Source organism: Filicampus tigris, chromosome 11 (assembly GCF_054856515.1).
Source record: "Filicampus tigris isolate MCC_2025a chromosome 11, RoL_Ftig_1.0, whole genome shotgun sequence".
Taxonomy (NCBI): domain Eukaryota; kingdom Metazoa; phylum Chordata; class Actinopteri; order Syngnathiformes; family Syngnathidae; genus Filicampus; species Filicampus tigris.
Window position 1 is genome coordinate 20157739 of NC_141227.1, and position 20659 is coordinate 20178397.

The window sequence follows — 20659 nt, forward strand, 5'->3', positions numbered from 1 at the left end:
AAAAAAAAAAAAAAGTGTCGGGATAAAAGTTTTACTTTGCTCTGCATTTTATGACGCGCGCTTGGCCTCATTCCTTCATTCAGCGCATCTCGGCGAGCTCGGCGGAAGGCTGCGTCGTTTTATTTTTTTTTATTTATTATTACCCCGACTCTTGCCGGCTTGTCGTGCACTCCTGGTTGAATACAATGGCATTCATTCTTGATGAGCCCGCTGTCACTTTTAATTTCTGCTCCTTCGCCGAAAGTGAATGACAGTCGGCCGCCGTCATAAATAGAACATGCGGCGCATTAATTTTTCAGGGAACAAGAATGGGAGGCTCCCGTTACTAATTCCTTTTCAAATGTTTAGATTTACAGCTTTTCTTGCCGGCTGCATCTTTCTCCAACTTTGTGGCAGAAATATATTTCCATCTCATTAATGAGCAATTATGGAAAAGGGGGCGGGAGTGAAGTCTGCATACTGAAGGACGGTTACACCTATGTACCTTCATACAATTTGCATGTTTTTAGTTCCATACTGTGTTATTACAGTTTATTACCATGGTATTACTATGTTATTACGTTGTGAAGGCTTTCCTAGAGTCTAATTTCTGTTTGACCTTGACCATGCCCCGTTGTTGTAAAAGTATGACTTTTTCATTGATAACTATGACTGTATTCTCATGCATCATGTTTTATTTCCTGCAATGTTATTATTTCATTATCCTTAAAATGGTCTTTGATCCTTTTTACCCTGTTAAAATGGCTATTCTTGCATGTTTTGACTTTGTTCTTGTAATTGCCACTTTATTCCTACCTTAGACTTACACAAACGCACTCGTACGGACACGCAACCTTTTTTTTCCCATCTCCAACTCCTTTACCTCATCCTCCCTACTTTGCAGGGTAATGCTGAGGCGGCACGGGGCGCCTACACTTCAAAAAAACGTGCATTGGATTTACTCCATTTTATTTTGTCAAGCGGTTGCACAAAATAGAATCATCTGTATTTTGATACAATTTCTCCTTAAAAAAGAAATCTGGATCCAGGTGATTTTATTTCGCGCGACCACTTGACAAAATCAAATTGAGTAAATTCAACACACCGTTCTTTTCATTCTAACATGGACCCCTCAGTGTGGACGCTCTAAACTCCCCTTCCCACGTGCCAGTCTTTGAGATCTATTGTGTTTTTGTTTTTATGTCTCTATGTGTTGAGGTGCTTTTTCCAGATCTCACACTGTGCCCCCCCCCCACCCCAATAAGAGCATAGTTTGTGAGTTGCTTGTTTGTTCTGTCTTTTATGGTCTTTAAAAAAACATTTTTTTGGTCATTTTCATGCTATTTTTAGCTATCTCAACCATTTAATAGAGGCTCATATATAGATTTTTAATTTTTTTTTATGACTGCCATGAGGAGATCTTAAAAGCGAAACTATTTTGTCTTGGCTGTTAAAGGTTTAAGGCCGCAGTGGTTGCTCGAGTGAAAATGACAGCGCTTCCTCAATGAGGCCTCTTTAGCAGCCATCTTTGCACTCGCATTGACTTTCGTCTCAACGCTGGTTTGTGTAGAGGCCCGGCATTCCGGCTCCGAAAACAGATTGGAAGGGGGGGGGGGGGGGGGGTAAAAAAATGAGCGAGATGAAAACGTTTGGATATGCTCAAAAGAAGCCTTCTCTCAAAGGCAGCACATCCTCAAAGAAGTTGGGGGAATCTGCTATTCTTTTTAATGTCTGCAACGCCGCGGAAGACATGAGCTACTGTACGTCCTTGTTGTGGCTCCGCCGTCGTGATTTATCACACAGGTCCTGATTAGCCACCGGGTATCCCGCGATATCAAATAAACGTCATTTAATGGACCAAATAGATGCTTGTTGTGACTCTTTTAAAGAGGGGGAAGGATGTGGAAGTGACAGCTTGTTAGCCGCTAATTCAATTTATGGTGTCTGCTTTAATTTAAATAACATCACCTGCGCCGGGTGGCGTGAAACGCATGATGTTATCGGAGTTTCAAAACAAACGCATTCGTTCCGGAGTAAAAATTCCCGCTGTTACTCTTTTTCCGTGACATTCATTTGAGCCATAATGGCGGGCGAGGTAAGGAGAAAAAAAAAAGAAAAAAAAGAAAATACATTCGGCATAATTCACAGACATGAGAGGTGGTAGACAATAGGCAGCAAATCAGCGGCAATCCAATTTCCATGCCACCTCGTCTGGGAGCAAAATGTCATTCATATTTTAACCCTTATTAGGACCGTCTGCCGCTGAGTGCCTGAATTACATTTGCAGGCTTTTCGCTCGTCATGAAAGACAAAATCAGCCTAAAAGATGGCAATTGACAGAGGGGAGTAAAAATATATAGGAATCCGCCACACGCACCTTTTCTTCTGGGCCTTTTTAATGAGCTAAAATACCCACTTCTTGCCATTTCCCCTGCCTTAATTGATGATTATGTTGTTACACAGGAGCAGCGCTTGCCGCTCTCCTCCCAGTCATTATGATGTGGACGGGCACCTCTTGAAGCTTCAAAGGCGGCAAGGAGCGATCTAAGCATGGGGTTCGAGCATCCCCTTGGCCTCGCAGGTAAAAAAAAAAAAAAAAAAAATGCACAAAAAAAAATAAAAGAAACCATGTAAACATTACATGCTAATCGCTAATTAGCCCCGTGGCTGAATTGCACACAATTGCTGTTTGGAGATGACCGGCGCTACGGTCACGCTTAAGGGCATGTTGTATGTCTTATGATGAGCCAATTAGAAATTCAGCAGCAGGAGCGTAAAGGGGGAGAAACCTTTGTCATGAATATTTAAAAAGACAGCCGCCGACCAGCGCGAAGGGGGCGCTGAACTGCATGTCATGCGGGAGAGAGCGGAGGGGGAAAAGTGTCGGGGGGGCCGGGGGGGGGGGGGGGGGGAATATCCGGCAAAGTAACCCGCAATCGATAGCCTCTTGATGTGCTCTGTATTAGCGGGAAGATGGCGGCTGTTCTTGGACTGGCAGTGTAGAGGCGAAGATGGCGGGTCAAGGTGATAAGGGGGCCTGTTATCCCCCCCCCCCTATAGGGTTCACATGAAATCAAATATACTGTAAGTAGACTATCTGACGGGGAATATATCGCATCCAGGACTCGTTGGCCCCTTTTACTTTGGCCGTCTTTTCCGCTGCTTTTTCCTGGCTCGCTGTCATGTGTGTTAAACATTCAGTACTGTTCGGGTCCAATCTGACAGCAATAAAAAATACTGTAATGTGATATTGGTGACCAAAACTACTAGGTGTTACATGATCAGGATTCTGGAGACGATCAGTGAGTTACAAAAAAATAAAAATGGTAACTGTTTACCAATCCGATGAGAAGATGAGCCAATGATCTGTCCAATGTATTTAAAGGAGAAGTCAACGCAAACATTTTTTTTTCAAGAATATGCTCTATGCAAGCCCACTATTTGAAACAGGGCATTCTGATAAATAATATTGCGTTTGTGGAATAAGTGTTAATCCACTCGTTTTTAGCCATCTCTGGGGGCGGCCATTTTGTCTTCTGTCGACTGGAAATGACATCACAACTGCTCACGACGACCAATCACAGCACAGATTCGGAAAACAACTCAGCCGTGATTGGTCGTTGTGAGCAGTTGTGATGTCATTTCCAGTCGATAGAAGACAAAATGGCCGCCCCCAGAGATAGCTAAAAACGAGTGAATTTTTCTGCGTAACCTATATTCCACAAACGCAAAATTAATCAGAATGCCGTGTTTCAACTAGTGGGCCTGCTGTTTGGGTTGACTTCCGCTTTAAACAACTTTTTACTGTAAAGTCGAGTACCGCTATTCACGCAGGATTGGGACCAGCCTGGCTTATAAGTAGCCCAAATTTGCGTATGATTGACACCCTTTTAAATGCATTGGGGAAATACATGGAAAATGGGTGGAAAACAGAGGATAAAGAATATATGCCTGTGAGTATTGTTACACTTTCTGTCTTGGTGTGTTCTTCTACAGTTTGTATTCACATATCCAGGGTTGCACTCTTCGTTCGCCCGTCTATGGTGTTTTGCTGCATTTGTTAGCATGAAGCTAAATGGACTTTCTTAAGGTGAAGCTATGTGGTTATTTAAAGGAGTGTAGGCTGACCTGTGACTCTAATGAGGACAGGCGTTCTAGAAAATGGATGGAATATAGCTTTTGTCACTAAATTGTAATATGGCCAATGGCTGTCATGTCTATGTCGTGCCTATAATTAGGCTCGTGTCCCTCGCAGGGTGTCAGCATGGCTGCAGCCTGCTGAGTCAACACATGTCGAGGAGAACACGGAGCGCTTATGAAAAGTGCGTGTAAAGGTCAGTAAAAAGTTCCTCTTGCCAAAATGATATTCTTCCAGGGATGTATTTGCGTCTTTCCTCAAGTCGCACACACGTGTAAACACGAGCTACTTGCTGTTTCCACAGCCACAATGACGCCAGCGTTTCAGGCCGGGAGTGTGATTTGCTTAATTGGTGTTTTTAAATGCGGCGACACCTAAAATTGATTCTTTTGTTTTTCAACCGCGCCGCACTCATGCCGGTGTGATTATCGCGAGGGAACGTGACAAGTGCTTTAAACTTCACTCGTCTCTCACCTCATGACGTGCACGCCGAGCTGCGAAGTAGCGCAAGTAGCTGAAAACGCGGGCGCTTCCCGACACCTTCGGCGAGTGAGCAGGTAAACACGGTTTGTTTTTTTTAATGCCTGGGAGGCGTATCAATTATTATTCATCTGTTTTTTTTTGGTTTTTTTTTCTTACTACGCGTTTTTGCTGCGTGTTAAATCACATTTGCATGCTGCTAATACAGTGGAGGCCAACGGCCATGGCGGGTTGGAATTTGACCAACATCTTCAAGACATTTGAAACAAAGTCGAGCAGAAGTAAATCGTCATGTTTTGTTTTTTCTTTGGCTTTTCTTGGCGACACTTAATCCAGTAAAAGGATTGCCCTCAACAAGGCGTTTCAAGCCACCTGTTATGTTACAAATCGAATTGACCTGTTGTACGTCTTTGGTGTATTGTTCGACTTATTTATTTATGTATTTCTCAGGAAAAGAATCATATTCAAGCATCTTTGAATCGAAATATACTTTTATTTCCCCCCCCCACCATTTATTTAGGATTTTACTCAAGTAAATTTCGGTTCCAAGCTTCGTAAAAAATTGTAGTTGAAAAATACGATTAATCGCAATCAATTGTAGAAAGATTTTGAGATTAATTAGTTAAAACATTTTAATATATATATATATATATATATATATATATATATATATATACATATACATATACATATATATATATATATATATATATATATATATATATATATATATATATATATATATATATATATATATATATATACATATATATATACAAATCCACAAACAGTCAGACCTGTGCTAATAAAAAACACAGCTTCCCTGGAGCAATTATTGATACTGCTTGAGAGGTATTCATTTAATAAATTCCAATTGTAATACTTTATTATACAAGCGTGGCAAACTCCTAGAAACAGCTCAGTGTGATGCACTCCAATTTTACACCAATGCAAACCAAGCAGAAAAAAAAAAATCAATTAAGTGTCGTCAAATGCAAGCATTAATGAATTTTATTATCTTGAATTTCCTTTATGGTTTATTATATATATACAAAAATGATCTAATCTACAAAAAGGTTTGATTTTTTAAATGTATTTATTTATTTATTTATTTATTTCTTCATGTGATTGGCTCGTTAGATGGGCGCAGGCGTCCCTAATGTTGTGGCTGTATCATCCCTCCATTGAGTAGCTCAGTAGCAGAGAACACAGCGCACCTCTTAACCCCGGCGCTCACTCGCGGCGTATCACTCCAAGGCAAATTGTTTTTACGTTGGACCCCACAACAGCAACTAAAGACCCACCTGCTCATCCAATAACAGCAAATGAAATCACATAGGCTTCCCTTTCTCGGTTTCAAAGGGACATGCTCTAAGTTGATTCTTTTCATTTAATTCCAGCAAAGGGATCGACTCCTCTACCCCCCCCCCAACAACCCTCCCCCCCTCCCCCCACCTTACTCCCCACTGCACCCCAACAACAGCAGCAAGCAATGCACGCTTGCCCTTTATCTGCTGCTGAGAGAGGGGCGGGGTGAAGAAACAGAGGATTATCGATTTGCACTCAAACAGTGGGCCAACCTAAAAAGCCCCAATGAATTGTCACTCATTATTGAAATTATCAGGCACTAATTAAACTGGCAACCCTAAGCCCCCTGGGCTGTGCTCATCTCCAACTGAATTCCAGCTCCTCCGACAGTAATAGGGAGGCAGCATTAGCCGCTACTGGATGCTAATGAGACCTGGAAGCTGTCTTGTGCCTCTTAGGGGGGCTTCACGGGAGCATCAACCGCCGCATGTGAAGCACAACTCCAGTGCTGCAGCTGCAGCGAGCAAGCAACTAAGCAAGCAAGCCGCCGATTGGCAGCGGCGGAGAACCAAAGCGGACGCTCGTGCTTCAGCGGCTACATTCAGCGTCACATTAGCGCATTTCTGTCTTTTCTCGATTGTTGACGCGCTCGCTCGCGCTTTTTTTTTTTTTTTTTTTTTTTTTTTTGGGTCTTATTGCGAGTCAACAGACGCGTACCGGCGAGAGTCTGACTGACTTTATCACGCGGTACACAGCCTGTTAATAACTTCCTCTGACAATTCCCCCTCATCTTCTGCTGATGACCAGAGGGACGCCCGTGATTGTCATGTTTGTAGGGTGGGGGGGGGGGAAGAAAGACTCCAAAACAATGATGTCACGTCAGCCTCTCTATTAAAAGACTTCATATTTTGAGCGGCATAATTAATACTCTTGGGCACGCCGCTACCAAGTTGGCACTCCAGGCAAAGGGCTGCCACTCACCTGATAATTATTTTTGGAAATGGAGCCCAAATTACGGTGATTGACAAACGCAACAAAGCCGAGACAGCCTGCAGCATTCGCGCGGGGGGAGAAAGGAGAAAATAAGCGCTTATTGTATTGTATCCGCTTTCACCGAGGATTTCGCCGCGTCCTTTCATGTCTCGCGTGCAACTTTGGCGAGGGTCAAACTATTTAGCCTCTCTATCCTCTTGAAGGAGCACAACAAAAAAGCCTCCGCACGAGTAATTAACACTTCTGTCGCGTTTTTGAAGTAAGTGTAGTTAAAGCTAAAGTGCGTAATAATTACACACAGCAAAATCATGTTGATGGCTGCAATGCTTTGTCATAGTGACACAGATCTCTGTCATTGTCATGGTGAGCCTGGATCACTCATTTTAGGGGTTGGTCATTTCAGCGGACCGGCGTGGGCACCTCTCACTTAGTTTCAAGCTCGGAGTCGTCACGTGATCGGAAATGAGGGCCGATTACGCAACTTGTAGCTGATTGTTATCGTCTGAAAAGATCTGTTTTTTTAAATAGTTTCTACAAAATGACCATTGACTTTTGTGCTAGTCCACAGTTCGTTAAAGTGGGAAATCAACCCAAGCATATTTTTTTCAGGAATATGTTCCCAGCGGCCCACTGGTTGAAACACGGCATTCTGATTAATATCTGCATTTGTGGAATATGAGTTAAGCAGCAAAATCCACACGTTTTTAGCCATCTGAGGGGGCGGCCATTTTGTCATTTCCCAGAGATGGATAAAAACGAGTGGATTATCTCTTATTCCACAAATGTAACACATTTAAGTTACAAGTTACCTTCGAATTGAAATGTGAATTGTTTTGTGACAAGAAACACAATTGCATTTGGTGAGGTAATTTGTCAGGTTGTTTTTTTAGAGTTGGAAGAAATCAAATGTGCTCAAACATAAATCCATCCGAATGCATTTCTGAGGTATACGATCGAACACAGTCTCGGCCAATCAGCCCAATCAACTGACTTGACTTGAATAAACGCGATGGGGAAGGCTCTAATTTTAGCATTAGCATTTATGCTAAAGTAACTGTTGTGCATCATCAACATGATGTTATAGCACAGATGAGTTACCTTGGTTTTCCAGCATAGATAGATCGATAGATAGATAGATAATATTTATAGAAAAAGACGCCTCAAGCAATGAGTAGTCCAATGCCTTGTGAAAGGAATGAAAGCACGAGCCAGCTCAAGATAATCATCGTACTGTGAAATTTGCGTGCGAGTCAGAAAGCAAACGGCTTTGTTCCGAAAATGGTGATTTAAAGAAAGTTTCTGTCGCGCAAATGTAATCGTATTAAGCGAGCAGCTGTTCAAAAGCCACAGATGAGCAACAAGCAGAAACATTTGCAGCGTGCCGATTTTCAAATAGTTTCATTCACTGACGAGTGCCGTGCTGCTTTGAATGATCCAGATGGTTGGTGGCTGGCCGCCATCTCCCAACAAAGCTGCGACGTCAGCAAGGAGATGGCTGAGTGAAGTTTTAGGGGGAAAGAGATGGTAGGGCCCTTTAGGGTGCCTCAAGGTACCAACATGAAAAAAAAACGTGCTTTCCGCAGCCAAATAATTCACATGCAAGACAATGTACCATCATAAAAGATACCGTTGCAGCTTTAGCTGCTATGGGAAAAAGTGAGAAAATTCATGGTGTGGACAGCGTCGTCCCCTGACATCAACCCTATTGAGAACCAGTGAAGGTGAATGTCATATAATTGTCATTATGCGTCATAATTTGGAACACGTTGTAAATGTTTCTGTATAAAGTGTGCTAACCACAGTGGCTAAATCTGTAGCGGGATACCAATGGTCCCCTAAACATCAATCCGATTCTGATTGTCTTTCTATACGTACCCTGCGATTGGCTAGCGCCCAGTCCAGGGTGTACCCCGACTCTCGGCCATATTCAGCTGGCAAAAGCTCCAGTTCACCCATGACCCTAATGAGTGTAAATGATGGGAAAAATGGATGCTCAACTCTTTACAAAGGAGGTGAAAGAAGCAAGAGCGTTCAGCTACTTGTAATTTAGCATTATTTTCATCTGTGCTACAATGTTAAGTATCGTGAAAGATGGCACAAACACTGCTATTACACGTCTGTCTGAAGCGGTGGGTCTGACGAGACCTGCCGTTTTCTCAGTTTTTCCTTGCTCGGATGGGGGTTTTTAGACAAGGGGACGTCGTTGATCTTTGTGAACCGAGGGCTTGTGAAGCCCGTTGAGACTCGTTTGTGATTAAGGGCTATATAAATAAACTTGACTTGCAGCGGGTCGGCCTGGCGGCTAGCGTTCAGCGCTGCATGAGAGCTAAGTAGGGGACAGGGACATGGGGTCAGGGGAGACAGGGGAGGCACTCTCCTCAGGAAGAGTAAAAAAGAAAAAAAATCGACAAATTATGACATAGTTGGAAATCAATTTCATTTTTCCGGTCTATGCCTTGAAATTACGTTTTTTTTTAAATTTCAGTCAAACTTGCTGAATTTGCATACTTCCTGTTCGCAGAGGCCGAGCTGGCTGCACGGCTATTCAGTTTAAAATTTGACTCGGAATGATAGCAAAACATGGAAGGTATTATATTTAACGTTAAAACATTCTCAAAACTAGACTACCAATCGAATCTAAATGGGAAAGAACAACGGTGGAGCTCAAATATCTGCTTCAAACATCAGGTCCGAAAATAACATTTATATAACATTTAATAACAACATCAGGCTGCTAATTGAATGGCAAATGTCATTCTGTTTTGCTCCTAAAGCGGAAGTCAACCCAAACATATTTTTTTTTTATATCACGGCTCAGATTCAGAAAACAGGTCAGCCGTGATTGGTCGTTGTGAGCAGTTGTGATGTCGACAGAAGACAAAATTGCCACCCTCAGAGATAGCTAAAAACGAGTGCATTTTGCTGCTTAACTTATATTATATAATATATATATATATATATATATATAAATATCAGGGCCTCCACCACTGGTGGAGGAGTTGAGGGAGGGAGGGGCACTTTTGGGGGTATCGATTATAGAGAGGGTGATTTTTATTTTTATTTTTTTTATTTTAATGTTTTTATTTTGATAATTATCAGTGAATGGAGAAAAATGGGCTACAGCAGTTAGGGTACTTTTCCCATCCAGGGCAAAAAGGGCAGGCGCTCGAGCACCCGGGGGTCTACGCGTGCACGTGCCCGTGACTCCCGCCATGCGTTAAATCGGCCACTCGGTCACGCCGCTCCTTAGACAAGAGGGTGAGGAATGATGTCAAGTTATTTGTTTTGTTCCAAAATGAAATATTTATTGGCAGCCAACACCTAGCAGGAACAGACGATAGGCCGGGACGCTTCTTCATCTTCTCGCACTCATATTTGGCTTCCACCTCCGCAAAGGCCAGCGTGTGTCCTGAGGGTGTTCAGCGATTCAGGGAAGTGCGCGGGCTTTGGATCCGCATTTCAAAGCCGGCGTCTATGTGTGCGCGGGCGCACGCGCGCGCAAGTGCAGCGCTCAGCGAGACATGCGGACAAAATGTCCGAACAATTATATGCTGATTTCCTACATTGCTCTCCCGACTCTGCCCCCGTGCTTTATTTTTCCACACACCGTACATCTCTATTGTGCAAGGCGCCGGCTGATTTATGCGTTTGCGGTCAGGACGTTTTCCACTCCAGCGGCAGATGTGAAGTTGCGGTGCATTCTTTGTCATCGGGGGTTGTTTTGTTTTCCTGCACAACATGCGGAACACATCATTTACCATCATTTAGGCTTGAAATACCGGCGTGGGCGGCTCGGGCCTCGGAGAAAGATTTGATGGAAAAGCAGCGAAGAAAAACACCAAGGTGGAAACTATAAATCGTCCGCGTAAAATCCAATCGGAGGTCCGTTGAACAGAAACACGCTTTGACAGGAAAACCATCACGCTGCGGTGCGGTTTCCAGAGCCACCGCTCACTTCGGACCTCATTGCCTAAAGTACTTTTCACTGTGAGGAGCAACCGGGTGGTAAGAAAGGGAAGTATTATTTGCCTAAACTCCAAGTGGACCACTTAAGCAGTAATATTATTGATAGTGGCAATAATTTCCGACTTCTGGTCTACACCCTTTGGTGCGTCATTTCATGCAACAGCCTCCACCATGCTGGGAAAGCCATTAGAGAGGCCCGAATGCTAAATGCATTAACAGAGAAAGGTCAGAAAGCATTAAAAAAAAAAAAAAAAAGACTCCTTGTAGCTAGGTCCAATCGTGCTACCCTGCCCCCCCCCCCCCCCCCTCCCCACCGACTCGCATTGCAGTCATGATTGAGCTGGTGTCATCGCCAGCACTGTACCTGGAAAAACTCTTTTCCCGGGCCCTCATTTGATCATGCACGCGGGCGCCGCATGTCACGCCGGGTTATTCCCATAGTTAATATGCTTTCACGAGCTGCCATTTGCGAGCCTCGACTTGATTATTTTGGCACATGGGCAAACGGCCGCGGCTTTTCAGGTGGCGCATACGGTATCAGAGAGCCCGGCGGTCACAAGGGGTGATCTATTCGCTGAGAAGGCAAGCTCCTGGCAAAAGACTCAGCATCTCGGCGTAATGAAGCCAGCGCCTCGCGTGAGCCGCTTACATTAGAAATGCATGAAGGCCAATAGGTGGCTTACCTTCGCTCTGCTCCAAGCCATTTATATTTCCATCAACTGCTATCAAAGGCGCGGAATGTTTTTGGAGAGCGCGGCGTTACATTCGCGACGTCCGTGTCAACAAAACATGCCGAAATGGCCGTCGGAGAGCGGCGGGCACGCGAGGCGAGGCGAGGCGGCGGCGGGGGCGGGCGGGCGGGCGGCGTCCAAGTCGACTGCGAGCACAGAAGGCGCGAGGCGTTAAGCGCTTGGACGCCGCAACCGTGGCTTGGATGCCGAGCGTCTTCCTTTAACGGCACTTTAGAAAAGCGCCGTGATTTTGACTTTGCCGTCTCATTATCGGTGTCCACTTGGCACGCGGCGGAGACGCCGTTGCCCAGAACGGAGGCCCGAACCTGGGCAACTTTCCTGACGTCCACCCACACTCGCCGCCAAACCCATCCCCCCCCCCCCCCCCCCCGGCAACCCCGCTCCCCCCACTCACTCTTTCGCTCTTGGAGACTTTCAGTGCGTACTTAATCATGATTAATCGCTGCCTGGATAATCAGATACAACATCAAAAGGTTGGAGATGACAGTCCAAGGACGCTTGGGAGGAAACAAGGTATACCAGGCATTCATTAGCTTTGGCATGGCACTCATACATTAGCCCATAACCCTTTATTGTCCTAATTAGGCTGGAGAGGCTTGCTGGTACGATACTTTTACGTACGTATACGGCGCGCTAGTTTACCTCCACCTTGACCAACGGCGCAAACGCGCCGCCGCCGCCTCCTCTTTTACACGCGGTCGTCTATTATGGTTTTATTTTTGCGTCCCGCCCGCTCGCCGGTGTGTTATGTTCACACTAAGCTGGGTAATGTTTTTGATTTACAGTCACTTACAGGGGACAAACACAAGACAAGACTCTCCCATCCTGTATTATTTTACTCATCTTACCGCACACTGCGAGGTGCAACCCGCACTGTATATTTCATTTCTTTGGTCCCCCCACGCCCCCCTCCCCGACTCCCACCTACCGCCCTCCTCTCTTCTCCTCTCTCCGCTGTTTTAAGTCTCCCTGGATGGAGCCTGGCTTGCGGTGCACCATTTTCCCAGCTACAGTAGCAGTGGTGCTGGGCCTTGTTCAACCCCATTATTTCTGGGAGCCAAATTCCCATGGTCCCAGGAACAGGCGTGCCAGCTCTGCCGTCTTGGCTCTCTTCCCTGGTATTGTTTCCTTTGTTACATCCAGAGCTGCATTTCAGTCCGTTAATGTTTGCGCTGGGAGGTCCGAATTCCCAGCGTTCAGCTTTAGAAAAGGTAACTTCAAGTTCAGAATGCAGACACTTTTTTTTTTTTTTTTTTTTTTTTTTCTTATCTTCAGAAAATTATGTTTTGTTTTTTGATTTTCTTTCTTTCTTTTTTTGTGTCACCATCCCGCCACTTTTATATTTTCCATTTTTCTTCTTTGTTGCGATACAGGTGAGCACGGTGATAAAACTCCAGTGAAATGTTTGCTTGGATGGCCACTATAAAATCTCTCAAACGGCTCAGGTGGCTCTTAAACCAGAATCATTGTGCTCTCAATTATAACGGCGTTTTTTTTAATATATGCGTATATGTGTACTTTAATTTTCACCGTATCAGTATTCCAGAGTTTCCCCTCAGCCGTGCTACTCTTCACAGGCCAATCCCTATAGAAAATACATTTTCATGTAGTTGTTCATCTCTCACCTAGCCAGTGGTAACTGGTGCTGTTTTTTTTTCGTTACCATATTAATTATATATTTAATACGCATTATCGGGTATCCTATTCCAACAATTAGAAGCAATATTAGTGTCACAAAAGGAATACATGCATTGATTAAAATACATTTTTCAAATAAATGATGCCCAAATTCACTTGTAATGGGCTCTAGTTACCATTTACCGAAGTAAATAGATAAGCGAGTAAGTAAGTAATTAAGTTAGCTGGTTGGTAAGTAAAGTTAGTGAGGGTAGTAAGTCAAGTTAGTTTGTTAGTAAGGTTAGTAAGTAAAGTTACGTAGTAAGGTTAGTCAGTAAGTAAATGAATTTAGTACGTCAATTTAGTAAATAAAGCTAGTTAGGTTAGTTAATATGTAAAGTTAATTGGTAAGGTTATTTGGGAAGTTAATAAGTTTAGCAAGTAAAGTCAGTTTATTAAGTAAGTAAATAAAATTGTACCTTGACTTACGAGGGACGCGACTTACAAAGTTTCTGAGTTACAAACCGTAAATTAGTTGATTACTTGTTTTTTGTAGTAAGCCAAAATGTAAGGTTCGGGAAAGCCTTGTATATGCTGCCACTTGAGTGAAGTGGGAAAAAAAACAAAAACGAAAGCAATTAAGGTACTGTAATGCCTTTGCATGTAGGCAAGGCGAGACACAGTCACCGATGCCCTTTTAGCCCTCTATTGACCAAGACAGTTACACGCGAATACAAAAGAAGAACACTCGCAAGGAGCTGCTGGAGCCTATAACTCATGCCAAGACTCTCACACGCGGTCCAACCAGGGCCACACCCCTTAAAGGCACACCTCCAACACACAAATACTACAGTACTACGCTTCATAAAGCCATTTTTTTTTTCCCATTCTCTTTTATCGTTATATGATTTCTATTTGCTGGAATCGATTTGTGGCATTTCAATTCATTTCAAAGAGGAAAATTGATTTAATCAACTGAACCAGTAAATTGCGTTCCAACCTTGTTTACAGAACAAATGAAAGTCAACTGAGTCATGGTACAGTATGTAAGCCTACTTAAGTGGTTGTCGCCCCACCTTATTAAACTCACACTTAACATAACCAACGCGGAAAAGCTTCTCCACCCTAATTCCGCCAAGCGGAGCTTATACAAGCGTGATTACCTAAAAGTGAATCGACGATTAACATTTGGAAGCCGTCTCCCCTATTCAACGGTGATGGCATTTCTCCATCTGTAATCCACTTTATCGCCCATCATTCCAGCCTGAGCACCCTAAAACTCCTTTTCTGTGATGCGGGCCCGCCAAAGCCACCATGGCAGCTCACACACGTGGGATTAAATGCGAGGCTTGTTGGCTCAGCGCAGCATGGCGCGAGCATATCCGACTGATGTCGGCTGTTCCACTCGGAGCGGCGGCGCTCGTCTCCCAGCGCGCAGACACGCCGGTGTCAGGTAATTCTCTGAGGAAGAGCCACGCGCCCCTGCAGGGAGCGGCGGGGAGGCCTGTATCACATCTCGGGAGTTGTAATAGCAGCTTTGAAGACTCCAGTCCACTAATCCCACATCATGTGATCATGTGTCTAATAGAGCGGCTCCTCATTCGCCAACATTGGGGGGGGGGGGGGGAGATTTCGTAGCTGTCACTTGTACCCGTTACAGTTGAGGGAGTATTATATGTCGGGAAAAATAAATACAAGACTCCCGCAGATGGCTTGCCGTGGACAGAGCGTTGGATCTGGAGTTGACCGATTTCAACGTCAAGCTAGCGCTCATTTGCAATTAGTGGAGTACAGTAGTAATAAAGTAAAAGTTGTGTACGGGTCAACATGGCGTTCCCTGCTCACCTAAACATGATCACTGACCTGCAATCACAGCCTAAATTCCATGAAATTGTATGAATTTATTCAAAAAGTCTATATCTTATTCTGTTTGTCGTGGTTTCCCTGCTTCCAGTACGTAAAGGTGGTTATTTTGTATTTTTTCTTTTTTGTCCAGTTGACCCTCTATATGCTGCCGCGAGACTTAAAAAAACAAATAATAAAAACCTTTTTGACATAAGTACAGTTGCGTGTATAAGAAGAATTGCAATAGTTTGTGAAAATTATACCATGAGTATATTGGTGCAAGTATATGTACTACAAAGCATTGCTGTACATTGTAAAACTTTTATCTACAAATGTATTTTTAATTGTACCTCAAGAAAATCTTGAATAACTTCCACTAAAAAAATCCCCAAATTTTTTTCGGGATTTGTAGTTTTGTAATCTTAAATAAAAAAATTAAAATCTAAAAATATAGCACAAATACATTGTGACTAATTTCATCTAATTTATTTGTTAGGGTATTAGCATTATTTTGTCGGATTAAAAGATATTCACAAAATGTGGACACATATGCATTTCACTAGGTAGTAAATATGCACAGTGGTGCAAAGTAAGCAAGCACAAATACTTTATTAGTATTCTTACATCGATTTTTCAGGTATCTTTACATGGAGAATTTATTTTTGTCTTTACTTTTACTTCCCACATTTGGAAACAATTACAGTATCTGCATCTAGATAATTGATATACTTTTTTTTGTTACCCAGTTCACAACTTTCGCGAAACTTAGGAACATATTTTGATAGCAGATTAGTCGAGCCAATGCTTGCTAGCTGTTAAACAAGAACATGCGGCATGCTTCTTTTTTCTACTTCGTCTCAATTCGAGCAGTACTGTATTCTGTATTCTGTGCTTAATAAAATAGGGATAAAATTTAAATAATTGACAGAAAAATGAAAATTTCTACTTTTGAACATCGGAGCATTTTAGTCTTGACTTTCTTTTTATTAACTTCAGCCAGGAATAGAGTCGGTGCTTATGTTGTTGTTTTTACACAAGTATCTGTCCTTCTACTTAAGTACCGTGTATTTGTGCCACCTGTGAGAATACTTGTATGAGTCTAGTAGAGATATGCTGTTTGATTACTGATTAAAACTCAATACGACAATTATTAGTTCATATCACTAAATAAGGATACTGTACTGCGCTTTTCTATACTGTTGTAACGTGTAATTGTAACTGTGTGTTACTCTTTCAGATATCCCTAATGCTTAAAAGCTTGAACAGATAAGTGTTTAGGAGTTATGTAAATATATGCTCAGATGATTTTTTTGGCTACTGACAGTATTTTTGGTTGGTAGTGTTTATACGAGCTAACACACAGAGAGCTAAATTCTGCTTATGCTGACTCGCATGCTAGCTTGCGTGACCTATGGTTCTTTGACTCATTTCATAGGTTTAGAATTATCCTACACATGCATACATTTATACTGTACGGCTTATTGCGTGTTATTCTTTCTGAACTACTGATTTCTGTTTTCTCCTGAACTTGATTAAAACGAGCTAGCAGTACTTTTAGAGGCTTTAGCTGGCCCAGCGACACGCCGACAGCCGGTGAGGTCCAAATAAGCATGAACGTGAGTTCATAAATGTCATTTTGTTCAAATTTTGAGCAGCCCAGAGCAAATAAAAAGTGTCTCCTGACTTGAAATGAAAGGATCAACAGTGAATACTCTTAAGCGCTCCCCTAATCAACACTTAAGAGAATTTACATGAGGGGCTATGATCAATAATGGCATCTCTGGTGACGCGCAGACAATCTTGATCACGCGTGTATGAATGCGAGACCTTGAAGAATAGCGGAAATTGTCTCCTCCATAATCATAAGCTGTCAAAAATGCAACAAGAGCCTCCGAGTGGAGCGTGTGATCATCGCGGAAGCCCATGTCTGCAGAGGTTTGCGTGACATTTTTAAGTCCTCTTTTTTTTTTCTCTCCCCTTTTTGAGAGCGATTATCTCGGAGGTACGGCGCACATGAAATGGCTGAGTTAACCTTAACGCATGTAAAAACCATTATGGCTATTGACGACAGCCGCGTGTAATCCCGAGGTTTGATATTGACACCGCGTGATCAAATGCTAAGCTCCGCTAGCAGATAGCTCGCGGCTCTCTTGGGGTGCCTCGGCGAAGACAGGCAAATGAAGCAGAGCCAGATTGATGAGAAATGAATGCTCTGCATTGTGCACGTGTGTGTGTGTGTGTGTAAGGGATACTGCCGAGCCAATCAATTAATACTTAAAGTGGAACCAATTCTTGTTTCACTTGGGCTTTGGCCCTCTTCATTTTCATACGCGCCGAGGTCTGCATGGCTAATTAGGAGCACTGCAAATGGATGCTAAGCCACGCCAAATTAAATCTTAGTTCATTAGATATAAGCTCTTTAAAGATGGAAGGAAAATATTTGAATTTTTAAAAAGTTTCAACGTTGCGGCGCCCTCATTAAAAATGGGACGTCGCAACGTGCGGGGAGGAAGTGGGGAAATGTCTTTGTGCGGATGAATAATCCAACCAATATGAAATATTAAGTCACTATTTTACCCTGTGTTTCTCCTCGGGCTGTAGCGATAGGCTGGGTAATAGAAGGCTTCTGCTTTGAATAAAATACAGAGGTGCATGAAGGGGAAGCTCAACTATCTGGAGGCGAGCGCACTTCTGAATTACATTGTAAATATATTCATTATTCCACGCACACACACAAAAGAGAGAGTGAGGCATTGTTGATAGACGTCAGTTTCGAGTCAGGCGGTAAATAAGTAAACAGCTTTTATTTTCTGCGAGAAACAGAAAAAAACATCGCCAAACTTGAGATTTTTAATTTTTAACTATGTTTACTGCCCGCATGGACCTTGAGACGGGATACGCTCACCAGTCACAACATTAGGTTCACCTGCTCATGCGATCCAATACAAGAGTTGGATCAAACAAATGTTCAGTTTTGATTGACACTCTCAAAAAAAAAGGACCGCACCTCAAATAAATGCAATTCTGTCATGATATTGATAAATCATGAAAACGACTGTGTACCCAAATATTATTCAATATTATACATTATCATAAATCACATTTATTTTTTCATGCCACATGAAAATAAGTTATTCAAATTACCGGTAAATATTATTCGTGGAAAGTCTTAATAAACAGCTTTTGTGAAAAAAACACCTCCTATTAGATTGATTCAGTGCTGTTTTTTTTTTGTCTTTTTCTCTCAGTCTGAACCTGTTGTACATTTTAAGGCCTCCTCTCAAATATAAACCTTACCTTAAATAAACACTTCTATCCAAATGAGCACAGTGGAGGTGTTTTGCTTTTTTTTCCATTCACCGATTGATACAAATACAGTTTATTTCGTGATACGGGCGAATCATCACAGTATGCTGCTGTAATATTAAATTATAGCTTGCGGTACACAGTGCCGCTCTGGTGGTATGTGAAGGAATCACTGGCCCAAGTTTTATTCTTGAAGAATCCTTTATTTTTAAACATTTATTTAGATAAAATTTCTATTCAACTTTTTATGCAAAACATTTTAATTGAATTATCAAGTAAAGTTTGCTTTATTTGACTACTTTACCAATATACGGTAAGACTAAGATTTTTTTTTTTAAAGTATAATTTGCAAATAAATACAGGAGTGGTGTTTTACATCTTGATTTGCTGTAATGTGCATGCTGTCGTAACCACCTCCTATCAAATTAACACCGTGGTGGTGTTTTATATCTTGAGGTCATTCAGTCTGACAGTATAATGTAGTTCAATACAACTTTATAATTGCACAACTGTATTAGAAGGTAAAATCTTGAATGCTATGCATGAAATGCTTTAATCCATGTTGTCGTATTTCCCCTTTGAATTACATTTTTTTCACGCATATGACTATGTGTGTAAAGAGCTCCTCTCTAATAAATGCCTCACCTCAAATAAATCCCAAGGCCACTCAGCCTGGATAGGAAGCATGGCAGCCCTGCACCGCTGCAAACTCAATCCATCTGACATTATTATTATTTCGAACGTATTCAAGCTGATTTCCTTTCCTTCCTTTTTTCACAGTTGTTTCATTTTGCAGGTGTACCTAACGACCTGTCCCTTTCGGTGCCGCATGCGAGCGTGACGTGAGAGCCAACTTGCGCCTTTTAACTGCCACAATTTGGCGATGCTTGAAGCAGATGTTGGGCACGGCCGACGTCTCGATCCGGCCGCTGCTTTCTCGCACCCCGTGAAAGGAAACAAAGTAAAATCCACCCAAATTTGTCTCGGGGAACCTTCCCGTCACAGCCCCACCCAAAACGATTTTGCGAGGAACACACTGTGACACGCCGCCACGTTGACTTTGCGTGAATAACTTTCTTTTTACTCGTTCCGTCATCCGCAGTCGAGTTGTAAAAGCGGCGAGCTCGGAGGCCACCTTGTCGTAGGAGTTTTTACACAGTGTCCATTGTGTAACAGCTGTAAAACACGCTGCAAATTATTAACTCCACATGCCTGCGCCGCTGATGAACTGGAATCCCAGAACAACCTTTGGATTTTGGCCAATAACCTTGGAGGGAGACGCTGATTGAGAACAGGACTGCGAATCCAGGTCAGTCGTGGTGCACGCACTGCTGAGAGCGCGATGCGTGACCCATGCGAGGGTGTGGTGCCGATGCACTTTGAATCATCTGTTTTGGAGACGGTCACGTCCAACTATTTAGGCAAACCGCACCTAAAAAAAAAAATTTAAAAAAAAAAAAAAACGCTTGAAGGGGACGACAGGTTTCAGGGAATGTGAGGAAAATTACGATCGTCTCAACGGAATGGGAATTGCGAGCGATGCCAAAGAAAGCATCGAATAGCGGTACCTGTACTTTAACCGATGGAATACATCACAGTACATCATCCAGATACAGTGGTCCAAAACAATCAGTTCCAAAACATTGGGCGACCTCCGACTTGTCTGGATTTCAAACATTCTTCCCGTTGGAATTTACCCAATAGAAATAGTGGTACCTTAGCTTGAAAGTTGAATTTGTTCTATGACCCAGACCTTAACTCAGTTTACTTCTATATTGAACACTCTTAAAACTGTTAAAAGTAACCCAAATTGGGGAAATAGCTTACCCAGTGCATTGTGTTGAGGATTTGTCCCAGGACGATGCGCCAAGATTTTGATCCAACATGAGCTACCATGAAATGGGTTGCCGTGTTAGCATTACAGCTGTGGTATAAAATAAAATTTATTGTATTGCCAACATTTTCTAAGAAGAAAAAGACGCAGCTTTCCCCTCTCACGGATCCACCTCGAGTGAGAATGTAAGAATGTGACATTACACGTACTTCAAATTCAAACTTGTCGAACTTTACACTGGGCTCAGTTGTAGCGTTTTAAAATTCTGCTACTGGTTTATAAATCAGTTAATGGTTTGGATCCTGAATACATCAAAGAAATGCTGATTGTATATAAACCCATTAGGGCTCTGTGGTCTGCAGACTCGCGTCAGTGAGTGGAGCCCAGAGTTCAAAGTAAACATGGTGAAGGGGCATTTAGCGGTTATGCTGCATGCAAATG

At 42.7% G+C, this 20659-nt stretch overlaps 1 protein-coding gene across 3 annotated transcripts in view; it reads left to right on the forward strand.

The window, feature by feature from the left end:
- LOC147140077 (uncharacterized) overlaps window positions 1-20659 on the forward strand; it is a 104244-nt gene that overhangs the window by 41089 nt on the left and 42496 nt on the right. For 2 of the 3 annotated variants that reach the window (XM_086044726.1, XM_086044727.1), the window contains exon 7: window positions 4235-4313. In XM_086044726.1, coding sequence (XP_085900852.1) covers window positions 4235-4261 — 27 coding nt within the window. In that variant the 3' untranslated portion in view covers window positions 4262-4313. Of the gene's footprint in view, window positions 1-2442; window positions 2561-4234; window positions 4314-20659 lie in introns of all 3 variants that reach the window. The other variant, XM_086044725.1, reaches the window with a different exon arrangement.